Source organism: Arvicola amphibius, chromosome 9 (assembly GCF_903992535.2).
Source record: "Arvicola amphibius chromosome 9, mArvAmp1.2, whole genome shotgun sequence".
Taxonomy (NCBI): Eukaryota; Metazoa; Chordata; class Mammalia; order Rodentia; family Cricetidae; genus Arvicola; species Arvicola amphibius.
Genome location: NC_052055.2, coordinates 14,303,382 through 14,325,961, shown reverse-complemented (window position 1 = coordinate 14,325,961; position 22,580 = coordinate 14,303,382). Strand labels below are relative to the sequence as shown.

The window sequence follows — 22,580 nt, the reverse complement described above, 5'->3', positions numbered from 1 at the left end:
GCTACACACCTTGTTTTCTTAGACATAAAGCGGTTATACAATTAATATCCTAAAACAGTTGACTTTATGCATACTGACAAACCAAAACCTCCTTTGACTCAGTGGAAATGGTCTAGAACCATGCCTGTAATCTCTCTGAGATATGCATGTGTTCATGTAAAGTTGAGAGGGCCACTGTGCCTTAGGATCTGTAGGAAATTGGCTCGGGGCACACTGTTGCTGGGATTACATACAGCTCCTTCCTATACCAAGGGGAAAGGCCTGGGGGATGCTTAAATTCTCTGGTACACCATGTTTGGGGAATAATGAAAAGAATAAAAGGTGTACACAGACACACGTATTAAAAATATTTCCCATTGCAGTTGGCTGAACCTAAGAATGTGGGGAAGCTTTAGATCTGATGGCAACTGACGCCGCTGTATATACATAGACCATGTCCGTTAGATCACAAAGACCCCCCCACCCACGAGTTCTCTAAGTTTGGCCTGGACCTTCTGTTAGTTAGTACCAAGCTGACAGCATTTTTTAAGGCTGCCTTACATTCTGTTGTATAGATGTATTTGTTTTCAAATCACTTATTAATGACCAGGTAGAGTCTTTCTAGTGTTTTGATAAATTTGATGATAATAATAAGTAAGTTATGCTATCAAGGCAACAGAATATAGCTGCACTTCCATCAAGTGCTTAGAAAATAGGCTTGTCCTGTGTGCTCTTTATTCCTATGTAAAATGGGCTGGCATTTTAATCATTAGGAAATTTGGCAAAACATTTGGTGCTGCTTAGTTCATTTTCTCTCCATCACTCTCTCTCTCTCCTGTAATACACACATCCAAGTATAACTTTAATATTGATTACTGGAAATGTAGTTTCTGCCCAGGCAACATGAGTGTGTGTGTGAGACCTTTTCAGAAGACCTTGCCACATTGCTCTTCAAAGAAGTTGTATTAGTTTATCCATCACTTTCCTATAGGTGAGTGGAGGGATTTTATTTTATTTTTGGTATTTGAGACAGGGTTTCTCTGTAGCTTTGGAGCCTGTCCTGGAACTAGCTCTTATAGACTAGGCTGGCCTTGAACTCACAGAGATCCACCTGCCTCTGCCTCCCAAGTGCTGGGATTAAAGGCATGCACCACCACTGCCCAGCCAATTTGACTTTCTTCTTGGGAATAAATAGTTTATTTTTGCATTAGTGAGTATGTTCTAAATAACCATCAACAATAAGTTGCTGCTTTAGAAAATGTTTGTTCAAGTCATTGTATTGACAAGCTCTACTCTCTCTTCAAATGCAAAGTCTTTGTAAAGGTTCAACACAATTTAGGATCTCCAAAATCTCTACAGATAGACAACCACTTTTAAAAATTAAAAGATTGTATAATTAAGGAAAGGAGGTAATGATGATGCTTGGGTTTTCCTTGATTCAGATGTGGCTACTGCCACTCTGACTTCCCTTGGTAGAACGCTCTCCTGTTACTAATTGTTTCCCAGATTAATTTTAGTACTCCTCTGCTTTACTTCCCATCTCCCACCCATGCCAGAATCTATTTAGGAGCCTGCCTTCGCATAGCTGAAATGCTTTAGACACAGTCCTGAGCAGCAGCTGAAGTACTGCCATGAACTCCTGACACCTGCTGAAACGCTAGGACTTTCAATTTCTAGAATCTCTATAGAGTTTTTGAGATTTCTTAATTTAAGAGATGAGTTGGTATCCTGTTTTCTTCTTAAGCACATATTTAGTAACTCCTTTAGCCTACATTAGTGTAACAAGTGTCTCTCTTATTTGGGGTTTTCGTGTAGATCAGTGGCTGCATTTCTAAGAAAAAGTTGCCATATTGAGTTTCTATAAATTCTCTAGGTTTGTTTGGTTTTTGAGGCAGGATTTTTCTGTGTAGCCTTGACTGTCGTGTAACTCACCCTGTAAACCAGGCTAGCCTCAAACTCACAGAGATCCTCCTGCCTCTTCCTCCCAGGTGCTGGGACTAAAGGTGTGCACCAGTGCCAGGCTCTAGGGATAGTTGAGGTTTTGCTAACAAGCTTTATAATGCTTGACAGCTCCGACTTGCAAATGGAAGGCTCCTTTGATTATGGTCAGCATACTGTTACATAAAATATGGGAGTTAAATCCACCACATAGCATTTGATCTGACTGAGCATTTTCTGTTATAGTATTCTTTAGTTTTCAACCTGATATTTGGTAGAAAGTTTACGGTCTTATATTAAATAGTTGATGAAGCTTGTGTTTTAATTTCGTTTTTAGAAAACCTTTCTACTGTGAATTAGTGATGCACTTGAAGCATTAGGTGAGAATATGAATTTCAGCATCCTTTTTAACCAAGTGTTGGCAAAGGGAGAACTGGAGCAAACCTGACTGCTTCTGCCTTCTTTCCACACTACCATCGCATAAATAATACATAATTTTCCCTTTCTCTTTCACCCCTCCAAATCCTCCCATGTACCCCACCTCCTCTTTCAAATTCATGGCCTCTTTTTCTTAATTGTTTTGTACAGGTGTTTGTATGCATGCAAGTGTGCATATGTGTGTTCCTAAACATAAATAAAACCTGCTCAGTCTGTATGATACTTGGATGTATGTTTTCAGGGCTGACCATTTGGTATTCTCCCCCTTGGGGGAAACTGTTTCTCCTGCTCTCAGCATTCCTTAGCTGCTCTAGTTCTTTGTCTAGGACTGGGGCCTCAAGCTTCCCCCCCTTCCATGTCAGCATGTCTGTTGGTGTTGTCCTTTCTCAGGTCATGTTTTGCCAGCCATCTTGTTGAGACTTCACATTTCTAGTAAACAGTGTCTCGCAACAAACTTGGGTTCCTCTGGCTTTTAAAATCTTTCTGTCTCCTTCCCTCGATGGTCTCTGAGCTCAGGTGCAGGAGTTGTGTTGTAGATGTATCATTTGGGCCTGGGCTCCACTAGTCTGTATTTTGATGGGTTGCGCCTTTCTTTCTCGTAATGGTTTTTGTTGCAAAGAGAAGTTTCCCTGAGGAGAGGTGAGAACTGCATTTATCTGGATCTAAGAACAGTTGTTTAGACTCTAGTAGGAATGCACAGTTTAGTAAAATGACGGTTGCAGGCTCTCCTTCAAGATCCACGATTTCACTAGCCCGAGGACTGACCAGGTTTCCAGTACAGGGCATGATTTCCCTGTATGTCCAATTGGAGAGCCTCTCCTACACCCATAGAGTTAGGGTGCTGTGCTGGTCAGCATTGTGCTCATAGACATCAAAACTAAAAGCCTTCTTGGGGGCTTTCAGGTAAAATCCAGCTTGGAAGCCTTGGCCTGGCCGTCAACATGTATGGTGTCCTTAGCAGTGAGGTCTTTTCACCTAGGGAAAAAGGGCAGTAGTAATGTTAAAGTCTGTAGTGTTTAGGGGTAGTCCCTTAGACAGGGTTGACCAACAGTTCCAAAGAGTGGGGGCTTCTCCTGCCAGTGTTGGAGTTTTGGTTAGGTAGTCTGGCTTTTGGAGAAAGCATTGTCAGCCCAGATGTGAAATTTCCATTTGAATTATATACATATATTTTTATGACAACTTACATATTACGTGTAATTTTAGGTAACTAATAATATGATTCCTTATGACTTTCAGACACCCTTACTGTTATTTACTCCCCTTCAGTGTTTATCTCCCTCTTCTCCCTAACTAACCCAGTTTTTCCCATTTTCCCCTTCAGATTGCTTACACCCTGCTATTCCTCTCTACTGGACACCCTGCCCCATTAGCTCTGCTGGTTTCTGTGGTGCTCCAGGTTACATACTCACATCTGAAGATTCGGAGCTAGGAGCCTCGCGAGAACTTGTCAGTGTTTGTCCTTCTGGTTTGGGTCACCTCATTCAGTATGATCTTCGCTAGTTCTACCCATTTACCTGCAGGTTTCAGGTTTTTTTCACCACACACAATATTTTTGAATCTCTGGGCTGTGATACCTCACACCAGTTTCATCAGTAGAAAGAATAAGCATGTTGACAGTTTAAGTGTAAGCAGTTTTTCATTTAAAATTTACCAAATCCCTTCATGTGGAATATGAAATTATAGTTAATCCTTTCTTGGTTTTTTAGCTGCTGTAAAAACGCTTACATATTCTCCACCATTTGATGTTGCCTTTTTTCTCACTAAACTCTGTGTAAGGGTGCATTGGTTAACTCGTGGGGCTTTGATTTGTATTTTCCTGGTGGCTTAGAATTACTAGAAATCTTCTAATGTTCTGGTTTCTCATGGGATATCCTTCGCTGTCATTTTCTAATCGTATTTTCTCTCTTACTGTGTAGTCATGACAGTTCCTTACATGTTCTGGATTCAGGGTCTAGCCAGATACTGAGGTTTATAACTTCTTTTCGGTTCAAGTTCTCAGTACTCTTAAATAGAGCGAAGGATTTTAGTGTAATGAAGGCCAGTTTACAGAGTGCATTAGTGATAGTGTGCTGTTGTGTTCCCTTCTTCTAGAAGTGCTCTAGTATTCATTTAAGGCTGTGGTCTAATATTTAATTCAGATTCCGTTTGTTTCTTATACAGTAAGTTGGTGTTAAGATGGCCAGATGGAATGATTTAAAACTAAACTTTGAGCCTTCCACGCTTTAGGTTTTGTTGCATGTGCTACATATACAGCATTTTTATCCGGAGAGCAGGCAGCCCAGTGACTGCACGGTGGCTCTATCCCAGTATCCGAGAGCAAGAATCTAATGGTTTGAATAATTATTTGTGTGTAGCTTGAGGTTCAAATTTAGCTGTGTGGGATTTGCATTTTGTTTCTGGTCTGTTTGGGTCTCTGTGTGTTTACTAAATCACTCCAGTCCAGTTGTTGCAGATGTCTTTCCATCCTTGACTTGCTTCTGCATCTTTATGAAAACCAGTTTGAGATGCATCATGTCTGTTCCGGGCTCTGTTTGGTTGTCGTTTTCCCTGTGTGGCTTTCTGCCAGTACCACGGTGTTGACTGAGAGCTGTGTAAGGGTTAAACTGTTGTACTTAGTCTTTGTTTTCCTGTTCATTTTTGAAGTTGTTTTAGCTTTATTAGCTGCTTTGCTGCTCCATATTAATTTTAGAATAATCTTGCCTGGTTGTAAAAACCTGTAGTTATGATCATTGTATTAAAATATCCTGGAAACCATATGTACTCTTACTGTATTGCCTAGCAACCACACTTTAGAGTGGTTGTTGTAGAGACAAGTTTGGTTGACAGTAAGTGTGCACAGTGCACATGAGCTTTAGCAGTGGTGAGAAAGTGACTGAGTAGACTAGTTCATGTCCTCTCACAGAACGCCTCTCAGTCGTAAAGGGAGTGCACTGTTGGTGAGTGGTAACATTGTGCTAACTCTAAAAGAAAGCCCACTCTTTGTGACTTAGATCATTTGTGTTCATATAAAAATATCAAAATGAGGTACGTAGGCTGTTATCTGACAGGGGTAGACGAGACCATTGTATGTCTTGTTTGTGGTGGGAGCACCTATCTATACATGCAGCATGATGGCGTTGAGATACACGTTTAAGCCAGTGTCACTGTCTGCGTTTGGAAGATACCACTATTGAATCAGCCATTTGTACATCTGTAGTCACTTCAAAATAAAAAACCAAAGCTAGGGACTGGAGAGATGGCTTAAGTAGCTAAGAGCACTTGTTATTCCTATAGACGACCCAAGTTCAGTTCCCAGCTCCCACATGGTGGCTCACATCCCTCACCCCAGTTTGAGGGGAGTCTAATAAGTATCCTCCCTTTTTGACTTCCGTGGACACCAGATATACACGTGGTGTGGATTCATCCTGGCAGAACACTCATAAAATCACTTTAAAAAGTCGAGTTGATCTTGAACAGAGTTTTTTTTTCTTAAGCCAAAACTAGTCATTTTATTAAAGATACGCTTTTTTTATTTCTTTAAAAATAAAAAGACCTCTGGTCAGGCAGTGGTGGTGCACGCCTTTAATCTCAGCACTCAGGATGTTGAGTCAAGCAGATCTCTGAGTTTGAGGCCAGGCTGGTCTACAGAGTGAGTTCCAGGATGCTCCAAAGGTACACAGAGAAACCCTGTCTTGAAATATATGTATGTGCCTCCGGCATTTCAGAAAAGGGCAGAAATTCATTTGACAAAAGGGGGTGTGCTTACTATCTCCTGTGAAGGAGGAAGTTAACATAAAGGACATGTTTTGTAGTCAAAAGAAAAATTAAAAAGTTAGGTGTGGTGGGTTCCATCTGCCGAGCGGAGCAGGCCATTTATCAGCTCCGCTTGAGTGGACTGAGAGGCGCAGCTCAGTGCCTACGTACAGCTGCCTGTGCAGGTGCCTTTCTTTACTCTGTAGTTTTGATTTTGATTGGTTTGTTTTTCTTTGTGGTACATCTAGATACCAGTCAATAAGCAGAATTATGTCTACTGTCAATCATTAGGTTAGAAATAGAATTAATACTTGGTTAGATTTAGAGTAAGAGTTTTGGTGACAGTCTTAAAATAGCAAGTCATACAAGCAGTTTGACCCTTTTACCTGTACATCTTAATACTTGGGGGTGGGCCGTGCCCTCAAATTAAAATAATAGGATTATTTTGTACAATGTTTACTGTACTTTCTGGCTGTTCTTATATCTATACTCAATGTAGGAAACTAGCGTTTTCATATTTTTTACATATTTTAATAAATATTTCCATCCTCACATAAAACTTCATAACTTTTTTCTTCTCTCCTCAGGTTTCTTGTTAGTTCATAGCAAACAAGAAAAATGTTCTACGCACATTTTGTCCTCAGTAAAAGAGGGCCACTGGCCAAAATTTGGCTAGCGGCCCATTGGGACAAGAAGTTAACCAAAGCCCATGTGTTTGAGTGTAACCTGGAGAGCAGTGTGGAGAGCATCATCTCACCAAAGGTAGGTGTGGGCTGCGCATGTTTCTCTACTCTGTATTCATGTGTGAGCGGAACTTGTAGAACAACTGTAACTGTGTGTGGAAGTCGGGGAGCCTTGTAGGTAGAGTCTCCAAGTGTCCTTCATATCTTCCTGTTTATTGTTTATCATTTCAGGGTGATAATGATCAGAATGTGTGGGCTGGCACTGAGAAACGCTCTTTAGCATCTGTAGCCAGACCCATGTTGGTATAATGTATGCAGAGTTAATCATTATTGTGGGGGGGAATTATATCTGGGGAATATGAACAGAGACTTGCTCTTAAAAGTCTATTTTTAGGTGGAGGGCTTGGGATTAAAGTTTTCGTTCTGTATAAGTTTGGCTGGTTTTAAAATTAATAGCTCATGGAACTGACTGAGATTGTGGGTATTTCTTTAATAGTCTTCCGAAGACAGTTCTAATTTGAAGTTTTAGCAATATGAACACTTGACAGACAATAAAAGTTATCAGTAGTCCTGTCTTCTAGAGAATCATTTCATAGTAATTTGTTTGCCTGATAGAATATTGTAGGTGTATATGTTACGTACAAATTAGCTTTGCTGTTTACATAAAAGTAAGCTATATTGCCTTGTGATTAACTACATTCAGAAACAGCATGTTTATAGCCCGTTTAATTGTTGCATGGCATCAGAGTTCCTTATCTACAGAATTTACAGGATTGGAAATAGACCTCTGCCAAGATGAAATAATTCCTAATATCATTATACATTTCCAGTCTGTTGGGAGAGTGTACATTGTTTCTAAATTTTGAACTCCCAATTCTCTGGTCCTGTGGAATACTACCATTTAAAGACTGACAGCAGAATACATGAAGAAAGAGTGGTCTTTTCAGGCCAGAGATATGATAATGTTCAGGTCCCTGGATCTCAGAGAAGAGCAGAAGGAGGTGGCAGCTGTGTATGATCAGCACGATAGAGCGGAGTTGAAGCGGGAGGAAACAAGGGTGGTCTTTTCAGTAAGCAATACTAGAACAAGTGCTATCGGCGCTATGGAAACACCTTACTTCTTGTAAAAATAAGTTAATTCCAGGTCATGGGCCTAAAGTGTGAAGTATAAAACTCTGAGAAAATAGCTTATTAATAGTTGCCCTTGGTTTGGTCATCTCTTCTGAGACGTAGCACCAAAGGTATAGCCCATCAAAGAACTTATAACTGAGTTCAGTTAAATTTTTCTGGGGTTGGGAATGTATCTCCAACACTGAGGCAAATTCTTACTCTTTAAAAGATACTGTTGAGAGAACAAAAGGACAGTCAGACTGATACTGTTGGAAGAAAATTGTTCACAATGTTCAGAGAACTCTTCAGACTAACAATAGATATATATATATATAATAGGCTAAAAATTTGATCAAAGAAAGTATGCAGAAAGCAAAATAAATATATTTAAAAGATGTTGCTACATCATGTGTTCAAAGAAGTAAAAATTAAAACAACCAAATGTCATCACTAATTTATTAGAGTGACCAAAATCCAAAATCCCGAGACTACTAAGTGGTAGTGAGAATGTGGAGCAATGGGAACACCTTTATTATTGGTAGAAATATGAATAGCTCAGTCACTCTGCATTGTAAGCCATGAGTCTTTTCCCTTGGTATTTTACTCAGCAGTAAGTAGTTGAAGACTTAATGTCTGCATTTAATTTGCTTTTTAAAAAAGGTGTTTGTAGCAGCTTTCTCCTCAGTAGATGAGCTGATACACTGCTGTGTGGTCTGCACTACTCTGAAAGCTGCCTGCTGCATGACTCTGACTATGGGATGCTCCTGGAAGAGTACAGCTAAGATGCAGTGAGAAAATGAAAGGTTGCGGAAAGACGGAAGTTACGACAGGCAGACACAGGCTTGATTGTAGTGTAGTAAAACTGCTGCCTTGCTCTGATGGCGACTGTATGACCATGTCCATTCATCTAAACTTCGAGGCATTTTAAAACCATAAGTGAACTTTGGGTCATCGTATAAATGGACCAGTGAGTTGGGTAGTGTTGATAGTGAGCCACTCATGTAGGAGCTGGGTGATGTATGGGGACTCTCTACAGGACTGTAACAGACAGTGCTGCTGGAGCTCTGAAGAGAGGCTCGGATGCAGCCCTCTAACGATATAGATAATGCGCTATGCACACGCAGTATGTATGTTTACATGAAAGCATGCACACAGAGAGAGCCATGTAGTAATTGCTTGTTAAATCTCCACTCATATCCTTAAATTGTGCTTAAGTTTGGTGTTTAGGAAGATAATTGACGGGCTAATTGATAAATTTAATATTATAACACTAGGCTTCCTGTTGTACTAGTTTACACAGCTGGTCCAGTTATATGGAATATGAAAGGTGGTTTTGTTGTTGTTTTAGATGTACTCATGATAAGTAGAAACTGAAGAGATTGCATTCTTTCTTTAGCATCCATAAATATTGAGAGTACTTGGCTCTGAAGGATGCTTTTTGTAGTGCATATAGAGTACTTTGTATCTACAGAAAAGCTGAGGCTGATGGATGAGTGTGCCAACACATGGAGACAGTTGGGTGGTACTGTGAAAGACTGGTGTGGGACACTACAAAGGACTCACTTAAAATGTTAAGTCATTTCTAGCTGGGTTTGTATTGTTTTTACTGGAATATGGTGTGAATCTATTTTGACCTGCTGACCTGACCTGGAACTTGGTTTGCCTTGATGAGCATTTGTGTGAGGAAATGGTTTACTTATTGAGGTTGTGTCAGGCTTGTGGCTCTATCATAACTGCCATCTTACATGAATTTCCCCAACTCCTCAATTAAAAGAGCCAGCCCAGGTACCTTTGCTTGAACATCCAGCCTTTGGTCTTCATACTTAATTGTCTTGCCTTGTTTACCCACCCTAACCAAACTGTTCAGGAAGAAAACCCTTTTTACAAAGAAGTTGCACATTTTGGAAGTTGCCCATTCCAGACAAGGAATAGGTGATATCTTTCTTAGGTAGTGGTACCATCTGTAATTTGAAAATCTGTTAGACCACTTAAACATGTAGATTAGGGATGGGTTACTCATTTGCAGTTACCTTTTGTGTCTTAGATTTGATGAGCTTTTTTTTTTTTAAGAACAAAGCCTTATTTATTTTTACTGCTTTTGTTGAGCTATATGTTTTTCTCCTTCAACCCTCCTATGATCCCCATGCTCCCAATTTACTCAGGAGATCTTGTCTTTTTCTACTTCCCATGTAGATTAGATCCATGTCTGTCTCAGGGTTCTCTGGGATTGTGAATTGTAGGCTGGTTTCCTTTGCTTTATATCTAAAAACCACTTTCTCGTCTATAAGGTTCAGTGTGGCTGGCTTTATGTTGAGGTCTTTGATCCATTTGGACTTGAGTTTTGTGCATGGTGATAGATATGGGTTTATTTTCATTCTTCTACACGTTGATATCCAGTTACGCCAGCACCATTTTTTAAATATGCTTTCTTTTTTCCATTTGATATTTTTTTCTCTTTGTCAAAAATCAGGTGTTCGTGGGTGTGTGGATTAATTTCCGGGTCCTCGATTCGGTTCCATTGGTCCTCCTGTCTGTTTTTATGCCAATACCAGGCTGCCTTCAGTACTGTAGCTCTGTAGTAGAGTTTGAAGTCAGGGATTGTGATGCCTCCAGAAGTTCCTTTATTGTACAGGATTATTTTGGCAATTCCTGGGGTGTTGTTGTTGTTGTTGTTGTTGTTGTTGCTTTTCCATGTAAAGTTGAGTATTCTTTCTAGGTCTGTGAAGAGTTGTGCTGGGATTTTGATGGGCATTGCATTGAGTCTGTAGATTGCACTATGTTAATTCTACCTACCCAAGAGCATGGGAGATCTTTCCATTTTCTGGTGTCTTATTCTTTCTTGAAAGATTTAAAGTTCTTGTGATACAGGTCTTCCACTTGTTTGGTTAGAGTTACCCCGAGATATTTTATGCTATTTGTGGCTATTGTGGAGGGTGATGTTTCTCTGATTTCTTTCTCAGCCCATTTATCATCTGTGTACAGGAGGGATACTGATTTCTTTGAGTTAATCTTGTATATTGCTACATTACTGAAAGTGTTTAGGAGTTATAGAAGTTCCTTGGAAGAATTTTTGGGGTCACTTATGTAAACTATCATATCATCAGAAAACAGGGAGTTTGACCTTTTTTGTTGTGGTGGTTTTTTTCCCTTGATCTCCTTTTGTTGTCTTATTGCTCTAGCTGGAACCTCAAGAACTATATTGGATAGATATGGAGAGAGTGGACAACCTTGTCTTGTTCCTGAATACAGTGGTATCGCTTTGAGTTTCTCTCCATTTAGTCTGATGTTGGCTGTTGGATTGCTGTTTATTGCCTTTATTATGTTTCTTGTATCCCTGGATGAGCTTTGTTATAATTAGAGGTGTCTTAAAATTTACACTAGCAAATTTGTTGTTTTTGCTTCAAATCACGTAAGATAACCATAAATACAGAGACTAGATTACAAATAGGGTCCTAGAAAAATGCAGTATGCACATATAACTTACAGGCACACTTTGAGTAACAATGCATATAATTTAATTTTAGACATGTTTTAACAAAAACCATGTTTTGCCATAGAACTTTGGAAGCATAAGTTTATGGTATGAGTTGGAAAAACCATCCGGGGAACTCTGAGTTCATATTTTTTATTCTTTAAGTTATTTTTTTTTCTTGTAGTCAGGAGGACTTTGAAGACTTCTGTTTAGGTCATTAATAGTGTGTCTGTTTGGGTCATTATTGTGTCTTCTAATCTAGTCATAGAAAGTAATAAACGGTGGCTTAACAAAAGGAAGAGTGTTAAAGGGACAGATCTGCCTGGCTCAGCGCCGAGGGACACCCCAGAGCTGAGGCCTTCTGCTCCTGGACTCCTGTCCTTTCCGTCTTCACAGAGCAGGATGGAGAAGACGAAGACATTCTGTGATCTTCCCCGTCTGTCTGGAAATTCCCCAGCAGACGTCACCCTTATTTCTCAGTTGGCCTAAGTGTATAAGCATGCCTGGTCAGTAACAAGTTTTAACAGACAGGGATGAAATAAAATCGCTTTAGGGCTAGGAATCTTTGATTCTGAAACAGAATCACAATTCACATCGTCCTTGGTAAAGTCTTGGAAGATTTGCTTCCTGCTTCACGGCTACCTTTATGACTAAGTGAATTCACGAATTACTACTGTTTAGTCTGTGTTAGGGGTTAGGTTAGGGCAGTACATGGTACAGTACAGACATTTCTTAACTAACTAAATCATACAGGGTATAAGAAAAAATGAAAAGTCTCTATAATTTAAAGTACTCTTGGCTCTAATGTTTAAGGACAATGAATTTAATATCTTACTCAGGTGAAGATGGCGCTGCGGACATCAGGACACCTCCTCCTGGGAGTAGTCCGAATTTATCACAGGAAAGCCAAGTACCTCCTCGCAGACTGTAATGAAGCATTCATTAAGATAAAGATGGCTTTCCGGCCAGGTATTGTGCTTCTCTTTCTTTTTTAGCCTGTGGGGTTTCCCATACCTTGGATGGGAGCTACTAAGCACATGTTCTTGGGGTGTGTTTTATTTTCATAGCTAAAGCAACTGGCATATAATAACTGAGAAACGCAGCTGGGAGTTTGGGTTAATTTTCCAGAACAGTGCTAATGTACCTTTAATACTGAGACATCTCATTTAGCGCACTTTGTCATGTTGTTTTTGCTGTTGCCTTGTTTGGGCTAAGATTTGGTTCTAGAATTGGATTCTACCAATCAAAGTAAATCTAAGTAAGTGGTACCTGGAGTATTCTTCTGAATTCACAGTCTGTAACTTTAACACTGATGAAATATTAAATCTGAATATGGGCTAGGGATAGGTGAGTTGGCAGGGTACTTAGCAACCAGACATGGAAGACCTGAGATCATTGTCCAGAGTCCAGTGCCCATGGGAAAAGCTGGGGATGGTGGCATCTTATACTGGAGAGGAGAAGATGAGATCATCCCTGGGGCTCTCTGACCAACCACCCTTGCAGAATCTGTGGTCCATGTGTTGAGGAGGAGACCTTGTCTCAATAATAATAATAATTTGAATGTATAAGGGGGTGCTTTATGTAATAGTTTGTATCAAGACTGTATTCTAATACTTCTATTTTAATTCATAACAGTAAGCTACATACTGTTTGATTTTTGTCTAATAAAGTGTATTGTAGATAGCATGTTAAATAGTGTTTTGTTTTTGGTTTTTCTCAATACTTATCACTTTATATTTGGTTTTCCGAGACAGGGTTTCTCTGTAGACCAGGCTGGCCTCGAACTCACAGAGATCCGCCTGCCTCTGCCTCCCGAGTGCTGGGACTAAAGGCGTGCGCTACCACTGTCTGTCTTGCCATCTTATTTTTAAATATTTTTTTATCATGGAAACTTTTGAATGTTACTTCTTTTCCTAAAATAACCAACTACTGAGCTAGGGAGGTGACTTAGTTATTAGTTTCCTTGCCCTTTAAACATGAAGGGCATGAGTTCAGTACCCACATTATAATAAAACAAAAACCAGGGTTCTGTGGCATCTGTTTCCAGTGCTGGGGAAGAACAGGATTCTGGGACTTCTTTTACATCTTGTTCAGCCTAATTGTTGAGCTTCACAGTTCGTGAGAGACCAGCTCAAGAAAGGGAGTGAGCACTTGTCCTCTGACCTAGACCTCTGGCTTCCACACTGCAAGGAAACATGATCAGATTAAGATATGTATATTTATTATACTTCTCTGCAGCCATTCATACTGCCCTTGATAAATTTCATGGTAAAAAGTAAAAAACTTAGCAGTGTTCGTTTGTTGACATGCCCTTAGCTTAGAGCACAGTCAGTACCTGGACTGTTTCTATAGAACAAGTGGTGTGGCTCATGGTAATGGAACAGCAGAAAGCAAGAGTTCTAGCTTCCAGGTGCATGTGCTACCAGCATTCTCCAGTGCGACCTCAGGACACTGTCCTGTTACCTCTGGCCCGCGTGTTACCTGTACTTAGCTGAGCCTTCATCTCTGTCTTCCAGGTGTTGTCGATCTACCGGAGGAAAATCGGGAAGCAGCTTACAATGCCATTACTCTACCTGAAGAATTTCATGATTTTGATCAGCCACTGCCAGACTTAGAGTATGTCTCTCTGTCTCCTCCTCCCTAGCTCCCTCATCTTGTAGATGGTTAGCATGTTGCTGGCTTCCCCTGTATTCATTGCCTTTGTGTTTGATGCTGAGTTACTTCTAGCTGCGTAAAGTACATATCCTTATTTAAGAGTGTTGACCTTAATTGTAAGACGTACCATTTAGAAAATGTTCTTGTCTGGGAAAATCATGTGCCTATAAACATCTTACACAGATACGATTTGAAAATCCTGGTGGATTTAGTCAAAGCTCATGAGTCCTGAAGCAGGTCTGGGTATATTCTTCACATGCCACCAGTAATCTTACAACTTGTTTCAAGATTATATTTTTCAGAGACTCTATTACAGTTACATACTGGTTGTCTTAGCAAGCTGTACTGAAAGCTCTAATTTTTAAAATATGTATGTATAACTGGGTGGTGGTGTCTCAGACCTTTAATCCCAGCGCTAGGGAGACAGAGGCAGGCGGATCTCTGTTCCAGGACAGGCTCCAAAGCTACAGAGAAACCCTGTCTCAAAATACCAAAGGGAAAAAAAAGTATGTATGAAGACTTTTATCTTGTGAAGAGTTCGAAAGTCTCGTCGTTTAGGATATGTTTCAGAGGAAAGGGTACGTGGAGGTGTACTGTTGTGTGCTACTTCTTTCTCATCAGTCAAATCTGGCTGTCATGGGATGACGGGTGTGACTATGCACGTGTTTTCCTCTATCTCTTCTTGGATGTCCTGCCTTGCTATATCTGCGCTCCCATAGGCCTCAGCAGCTTCTTTATTAGCCAGTGGTAATAAAACATTCACAGCATACAGAGGGGAAGCCCACATCAAACAACAGCTGGAGTAAACTCCTATCCACTACATGTGCAGGAACACGAAAACACATTCTGAGCAAATCTGTGTTCTGAAGAAACTGGGGTCTCAGAATTTCACAGGACTCCTTGGATGGTGTTCCATCATTCTACACCAAATTCTCCATTTATTTCACAACAGATTTTAAGAAAAAAAACAAAAAACAAAAAAAATCTCGTGACTACTAATTTTTTCTATCAATTTTCATGCTGTGTCAGTTATGGCTGTCAATTACTAACTGCTAGCTTTCCTCTCTCCCCACTAAAGATCAATGCTGTGAACCTCAGTTACTTTAGCCTTTTTACTAAGGGAATGTCAGCTTCAACGCATTTCCCATTTTCTGTTAATAGCACGTGGTCTTTTATCTGTAAAGCTTATGTCTTCAGAAGCAAGAAGTCTCAAAGCATCTGTAATAATATGCTTTAGAAATTCCAAGCCAGGCGGTGGTGGCGGACGCCTTTAATCCCAGCACTCGGGAGGCAGAGGCAGGCGGATCTCTGAGTTCCAGGCCAGCCTGGTCTACAAGAGCTAGTTCCAGGACAGGCTCTAGAAACTACAGGGAAACCCTGTCTCGAAACCCCCCCCCCCCCAAAAGAGAGAGAGGGAAGGAGGGAGATGGGGGGGGGGAGAAATTCCAGTGATTCTTTTGTTTGGTTGTTTTTGTTTTTCAAGATAGGATCTCACTAGGCTGTCCTGGATATAACTCACAGAGATCCAGAGATCCACCTGCTTCTGCCTCCCACCACCTGAGATTAAAGGCATGCACCACCAGTACCTGAGGTGGTGATTCTTATCTATCCAGTCAGCATTTAAATGCCCCGGTTGTCTTGGCACTTTCCCTTTGGGATTTAGGGTATGTTTTTCTTTTGGGTTTGGTGCGCCATGATGTCTGCAGACTGCATTTGGTTGATGTATCTAATAAACATCAGTCTTCAGGATTCTAGCTCTGTATCTCTTTTTTTCTTTGCCATTTATTGATCATTTGTTTCTGCATTTGCCAGTAGTGTTCTCATCAGTGAATAACATTATGTGCTTTTAAATATACAAGAGATGGTTGTTAGTAGATAAACAAGTTTCAAAAAACATCAGAAAATTTAGAGTTCATCTGGGTCCTGTTTCAGAACTGATACTCACATACTTCATCATTTCTGAGTAAATACCATATTGCCTTAGGTGGTGGTTTATTATATTTTGCTTATCTATCATTAATGACTTTAAAAATTTAAAAAGAAATTGACTTTCAAATCATATTTGGATTATATTGAGATTTGCTGGCCAAAGCAGTAGACTTCTGAAAGTTGATAGGGTGTAAAGAGAAAATTGGGGTGCTTTATGAAACTTCACAATGTGGATTTGAACTTTTTTTCAGTGATATCGATGTCGCCCAGCAGTTCAGCCTGAACCAGAGCAGAGTGGAAGAGATAACCATGAGAGAAGAAGTTGGAAACATCAGTATCCTACAGGAAAATGATTTTGGTAAAAGCAAATTGCTAATTATTGGTTAGATTTTAATTATGTTGTTATATTGCCAGGAGTTACAAAGAATAGTAGGCTTAAAATTATTTCCCTGTGGACAGTTACCCAACAACTCGCCTCATGATCTGTAGCAAACAAGTGGTGTAAGGCGTTGTGTCTGTTACTGTACCAGAGTTGTGTTCTTGTGGTTCCTGCTCCCCGTGCAGTGAGAGAGCCTGCACTTGACGTGTGGAAAGTCCAGTTGATAGCAGTAATGCTCACTTTTGAATTAGCCATTTTGGAACAGTTAATTGCATTATTGTGAACATTATTCAAAAACTTAAGTGGTCCAGTTGGCAGTTCTGGATAGCAGCACTTTATAGCAAAGTTGAAGTCTGTGAATGTTAATTGTGCATGTTCAGTTTCCCTTATATAAATACGTTCTGATAACCTAAATCTAGATTCAGGTCTGAATTTCATTAGAGGTGCAAAGTTTAAACCGGATATTTCAATAATTGCCACTAAATAAGACTTGAGGAAGCAGTGTGGCATCACAGTTTTGGTAACTCACCAGCTTTTGTAGCAGTCGCATTTCTGAGTGCACAGCTAATGCCGTGTGCCTTGTGTGCAGGTGACTTTGGAATGGACGACCGTGAGATAATGCGGGAAGGCAGTGCTTTTGAGGACGACGACATGTTAGTGAGCACTAGCGCGTCCAACCTCCTCCTGGAGCCCGAGCAGAGCACCAGCAATCTGAATGAGAAAATCAACCACTTAGAGTATGAAGACCAATACAAAGATGATAACTTCGGGGAAGGAAATGATGGTGGTATTCTAGGTGGGTTATCATCTCTTTTTCAGTTCTGTTTCAGAATAGCCACCAATTCTGAGTCCTAAGCAACTGTCTCGATATAAATGGGTGAATAATTGGGATCGGTTGTCTCATAGAGCGTTCTAGAAAACTAGCCAAAATTGTTCGGCTTTGTGTGCATGCTTTTGTCAGAGTTCTGAATTTTGCTAGTTGTTCAAGCTGTTGTGTTGTTTGATATCGAATAAGTACATGTTTTATGAATATATGAACTAGAAATAAAAGTGATGAACAAATTTTTTCAGATACTGTTTTATACTTTTATAAACTACCTTAGGAGAAACAAGTACAAAGTTAATACAGGTTTAAATTTGATCCCCTTAAACCTACTATTTTCCCCCCAGGATTAGTTATTGTGGTTTTAGCACCTCTTTTTCAGATCTTAACTGTTAGGTTTACTATTTCAGATGACAAACTTATAAGTAATAATGATGGTGGCATCTTTGACGACCCCCCTGCCCTGTCTGAGACAGGGGTCATGTTGCCAGAGCAGCCCACACACGATGATATGGATGAAGACGACAATGTGTCAAGTGAGCATTTCATGTTTCAGGATTCTTGGGGTTTTGGCGCAGCGATGAAACAGATGATAACATAGCTGGAGCCCCTGGTAAACTGTGAATACCCTTGACTGGCTCAGTTGGGATCGATTGTTAGTTCTCCTGTTTTCAGTGTTGCTTACTCTGCTATTCCCCTCTTTGTACATTGAACTCCATGAGCTGCCTGGAAAATACTAGTTTTCTTAAAACCCATGGTGTTTTATATCACTTCCTGAGCAGGATTTCTTTTTCCGTCTGTAAGGTATGTATATCATACCCAAGTCTGTTACGACCGTGTTGCTTTTACAGTGGGTGGGCCTGATAGCCCCGATTCAGTGGATCCTGTTGAACCGATGCCAACCATGACTGACCAGACAACTCTTGTCCCAAATGAGGAAGAAGCTTTTGCCTTGGAGCCCATTGATATAACTGGTGAGTGAGTCCTTGGGTCCACGGTGTGGAACTTCAGGTCCCAGGTGTTGTCTCTCTCTGCTGCGTCTCGTGCAGAGTTGTCACAGTCTCAGTTTGCGGTGTAGTTGGGTGTCTTGTGGAAGGCTGTACAGTGAGCTGCGGTGGACACTACAGAACAGGATCTTGGAGTCCGTGAGGTAGCTTAGTGGGCAAAGGTGCTTGCCACCAGGCCTGAGGAATGAGTTCATTGAATCCCCATGACGCACATGGTAATAATAGAGAACTAGTGGCCCCAAATTGTCCTCTGACCATCACATATATTCCTAAATACAAACACCAAAAAAAAAAAAAAAAGATCAAAATACCTTTATTTAAAAATGTATTTTTAGTAGGACTGGGTTTTTTGTTGTTGTTGTTTGTTTTTTTATGGAAAGTAATCTAGTAATTGAGAATGCTATTTCACTTTCTCTAGGTGGGGAACGGGTGTGGAGAGAGGCCCACAGTATAGCATCTTTTTATGTTTTTTAACCTTGAAGGCTTTACTATAAAGCATGGGCTATAAGGTGTGACAGTGAGATCAAATCTAGCCCCAGAGGTTGCAGTGAAGAGCAGGGAGTGGGAAGAGCTAGAAACAAGTAGTGAGGCTCGTCCTCGCGGTGTCCAGGCCCCTACTCGCCCGGGCTTCTCCCCTACCATAGGTCAGCTCTATACAGCTGCCATTTATGAATCATAATTTATGCAGTAAAAGCCAAGTAAATAAAGCCAAAAACATTACTAGAACGTTACTAGATATTGAGTATTTTACAGCTCCTATAAGTTGTTGGCCTTAATAAAAATTAAACACCGTGAAGTTAGCTCCTTTTCATAGCACACTTAAAAATAAACGTTAGCGCTGCAGGAGTCAGGGGTGGCACATGCCTAGCATTTGGGAGACACAGGCAGGCATATCTCTCTGAGTTCAAAGCCAGTTTGATCTACAGAGCGAATTCAAGAACAGCCAGAGTTACACAGAAGGCCATGTCTGGAATGGGAAAAGAAAATTAGGACTAGCCAAGCATGCTGATACTCTACTTTAATCCCAGTACCCGAGAGGCAGAGGCAGGTAGATCTCTGTGAATTTGAGACTAGACTGGATAGACTGGACTACATATCACTTCTGTGCCAGTCGAGGCTGTACAGTGAGACCTTGTCTCCAGAATAAGAACAAAAATCATTACCAAATGGTCAGCCCTGAAAACATACAAACATACAAGTAACTTTATATAGACTAAACAGGTTAAATTTATGTGCACATGCACACATATGTTCAATAACACTTAAAGAGCCCACGAATATAAGAGAAAGGGGGACATGGTATAATTATATTCTCAGCAGAGACTAAATAAACAGTAAATGTGCACAATTTCAAAAGAAAAGAATATCAGAGCTTAGTACAAGTTCACATTTGACAGATGGGGTGTGTGCGCTGTTTACAGAATAAAGCTGTGTGGGTTCTAAGGCATTAAGTCAGATTATATTACCCGTTTTATGGTAAAAATCTATGAACTTAATTATGCATTCAGGGAATTTCTGTTGAAATCTGTTGTGAATACTGCTTGAGAGTCGTCTGTCCAGTCATGCCGTCGTCAGGAGGACTTGCTCCTGGGGCTGCGCCTAGAAAGGCAGAAGATAACGACCGGGGTGGGGTAGGGGAGAATGTTCCAGGCTGCTCTCAGGAAAATGGCCTTATATTCTTTTGTTCTAGTCAAAGAAACAAAAGCCAAAAGGAAGAGGAAGCTGATTGTTGACAGTGTCAAAGAATTGGATAGTAAGACAATTAGAGCCCAGCTTAGTGACTATTCTGATATTGTTACAACTTTGGACCTGGCCCCACCCACCAAGAAGCTGATGATGTGGAAAGAGACAGGAGGTGTGGAAAAGCTCTTCTCCTTGCCGGCGCAGCCTCTGTGGAATAACAGACTACTGAAGGTAGTGCGCTGGGCGGGTTCATCCTGTTTGCGTCTGACTTCTTCTGGACCTTTGCTTTCCCATGAACAGTTGTGTGGTACACTTTACTCCCTTAAACATGTGTGCTGAGTCAGCGCTCCCCGAGTGTAGGTGGGAAGGGTTCTTCAGGTGTAGGAAACCATTATTAATGACAGTATTAAGCTGTGTTGTCTTAATTACACTGTTTCGGATTGACATACTTTATTTTATGCCTCCATGAACCCCAAACATACTAATTAGCAGTTTTCAGCTCACTTGGGTTCTAAACTACTGCACAATCTGTCTTTGTGGCGTCAGCTTGAATGGTGCTGTGAGCTGAGATGTACGCCAACTGCTCCAGAGCCACAGCATTCTGACGGGCTGCGCTTTATTGGAAACACTGTCGGACAGTTCTGAAGAAGGCCACAGTTACCCTTTGGAAATAGGCATTTCTTCAGTGGCATAGCCACTAGTAATGTACCCATGTTTATATAACTAACCCTAAACCCGTGGTCATGTGTGCATCCCTAATTAAACTCCCTACGCTACACTTTGCTCACAAAAAAAAAAAAAGAGACGTAGAGGCAGATGGACTAGCTTATGTACGTGTATTAAAATGCCATAATAAATCCATTTTCTTATAATGAATGTAAGCTAATAGATATCTCAAAAAAATTAATTTTTGATTCAGTTGATTCTTTTTCTTCTAGACAAGGATTTAAAATTTGGGGAAGAACTGCTTCTGCCAATATGTTCATTAATTGCTGTTTATAGCTTAAACTGTGAGGTGCTACTCATTCATGAAATAATCACATATTTTACATGCTTGTTAATAAGTAAGAATATGTTGTGTGGTAATGTAGAATTTCACATATTAAGCTATGTGAAGACAAGCACAAGGGAAATCTCTTCAGTCTTGTGACAGGTGGAGTGTTGCATTTATCAGTGAAAATTACTGCAGGTAAATACCTGCTTCAGATACTTGAAGCTTAATGGATACATTTGTTTTCAACTTTCTAAAAGAATTGCAATTATAATTCAAATGAATTTCAGATCACTTTAGGATGGAATGAAGTGTGAGAATGTTAACTACATTGCTAAAGTGCATGTACTGGCTGTGAACTGTAAAACATTCCTTAAGGAAAATAGAAAATACAGGTGTTAGTCTTCCATTGCGTGATTTTATAGTTGATGTTTTGCTTATTTTTGATAGCTCTTCACACGCTGTCTTACACCACTTGTACCAGAAGACCTTAGGAAAAGGAGGAAAGGAGGAGAGGCAGATAATTTGGATGAGTTCCTCAAGGAGTTTGAGAATCCAGAGGTTCCTAGAGAGGAACAGCAGCAGCAACAGCAGCAGCAGCAGCAGCAGCAGCGTGAAGTCATTGGTCAGTACTCCTGAGAGGGTTCCCGAAGCTTCAAACGCCTCAAAGCAGCCATGGTGTAGAATGGGGAGGGCTTGGCTGTGCATGTATCTCCTTGCCTTCAGAAACTCATCTTGACAAAGCTGCAGGGCTTGGGGCTATCTGGAGTGATGATGAAAGGGGTGTCTGCAGACTGGGGAGGGCACCTCTTGTAAAGACTTCTCTCCCGGGTGGTGGTGACACTTCAGTCCCCGACAGAGGTGGGTGGATCCCTGTGAGCGCAAGGACAGCTAGGACTACACAGAGAAACGCATCCCAAAAAAATGCTTCTCCCCAACTGTTAGGGTTGCATTGTTGTAAGCTCAGTGATCATGGTGCTTGTGCTTACTGGCTTTCTTTCCTCGTTAGGGAAAGCAACTGTCTCTGTGGCTTAGTGAACTAACTTTCAAAGCAAATTGTTTCAAAATATTGTTGAAAACTAAATTCTTTTCTTGTGATGATTGCAGATGAGCCCATTTTGGAGGAGCCAAGCCGACTCCAGGAGTCAGTGATGGAGGCCAGCAGAACAAGCATAGATGAGTCAGCCATGCCTCCACCGCCCCCTCAGGGAGTGAAGCGGAAAGCTGGACAGATTGACCCAGAGCCCGTGATACCTGTAAGTTAAGGAAACATTGGGAGAGGGAGCAGTTAGCTCCAAGTAGCATTTAAGGAGGCTTTGATTTAGGGGTGTCTTAGTTTAGGCAGAGAATGGGTTCAGAAGACTGGCAGTGGAGTTTACTGACACCATCTTTTTATCTTCTGTGGGAAAGGGACATTAAACTCAACAGAGACTTCTTGGTTCTTCGTGAATAGTCTTGCTTCACAGTGGTCCAAAATGAGTAACCTTAGTCAGTGTGATGACAGTGGGCTCTAAACTTGTACTGCATTATTTGAAAATTCCTACATCTCGCCAATACTGGACAAGTTTTAATAGTTGGTATATTCTTAAATAATTGTAAAACAGTGAATAAGTGACAGCCAGCTTTAAGTCTGTGAGATAAATTAATCTGAAGAGGAAAGCAGCCTTTGGTAACATTGGGCTCCTATTTCAGCCTTCAGCATAAACTGTTGACAGGACAGCATGTTGCCAGCTGTGCAATCGTTCTCTGTGCCCTTGCTGC

The 22,580-nt window shown here is 40.7% G+C and overlaps 1 protein-coding gene across 1 annotated transcript in view; it reads left to right on the top strand.

Annotated features, from left to right (window-relative positions):
• The window catches only part of Rad21 (RAD21 cohesin complex component), a 29,743-nt gene that overhangs the window by 2,546 nt on the left and 4,617 nt on the right, over positions 1-22,580 (top strand). Inside the window, exons 2-11 of the mRNA XM_038343169.1 lie at positions 6,675-6,849; positions 12,192-12,321; positions 13,869-13,968; positions 16,188-16,294; positions 16,905-17,111; positions 17,549-17,674; positions 17,990-18,112; positions 19,836-20,059; positions 21,270-21,444; positions 21,927-22,075. Of these exons, the coding sequence (XP_038199097.1) occupies positions 6,706-6,849; positions 12,192-12,321; positions 13,869-13,968; positions 16,188-16,294; positions 16,905-17,111; positions 17,549-17,674; positions 17,990-18,112; positions 19,836-20,059; positions 21,270-21,444; positions 21,927-22,075 (1,485 nt within the window). The 5' untranslated portion in view covers positions 6,675-6,705. The remainder of the gene's footprint in view (positions 1-6,674; positions 6,850-12,191; positions 12,322-13,868; positions 13,969-16,187; positions 16,295-16,904; positions 17,112-17,548; positions 17,675-17,989; positions 18,113-19,835; positions 20,060-21,269; positions 21,445-21,926; positions 22,076-22,580) is intronic.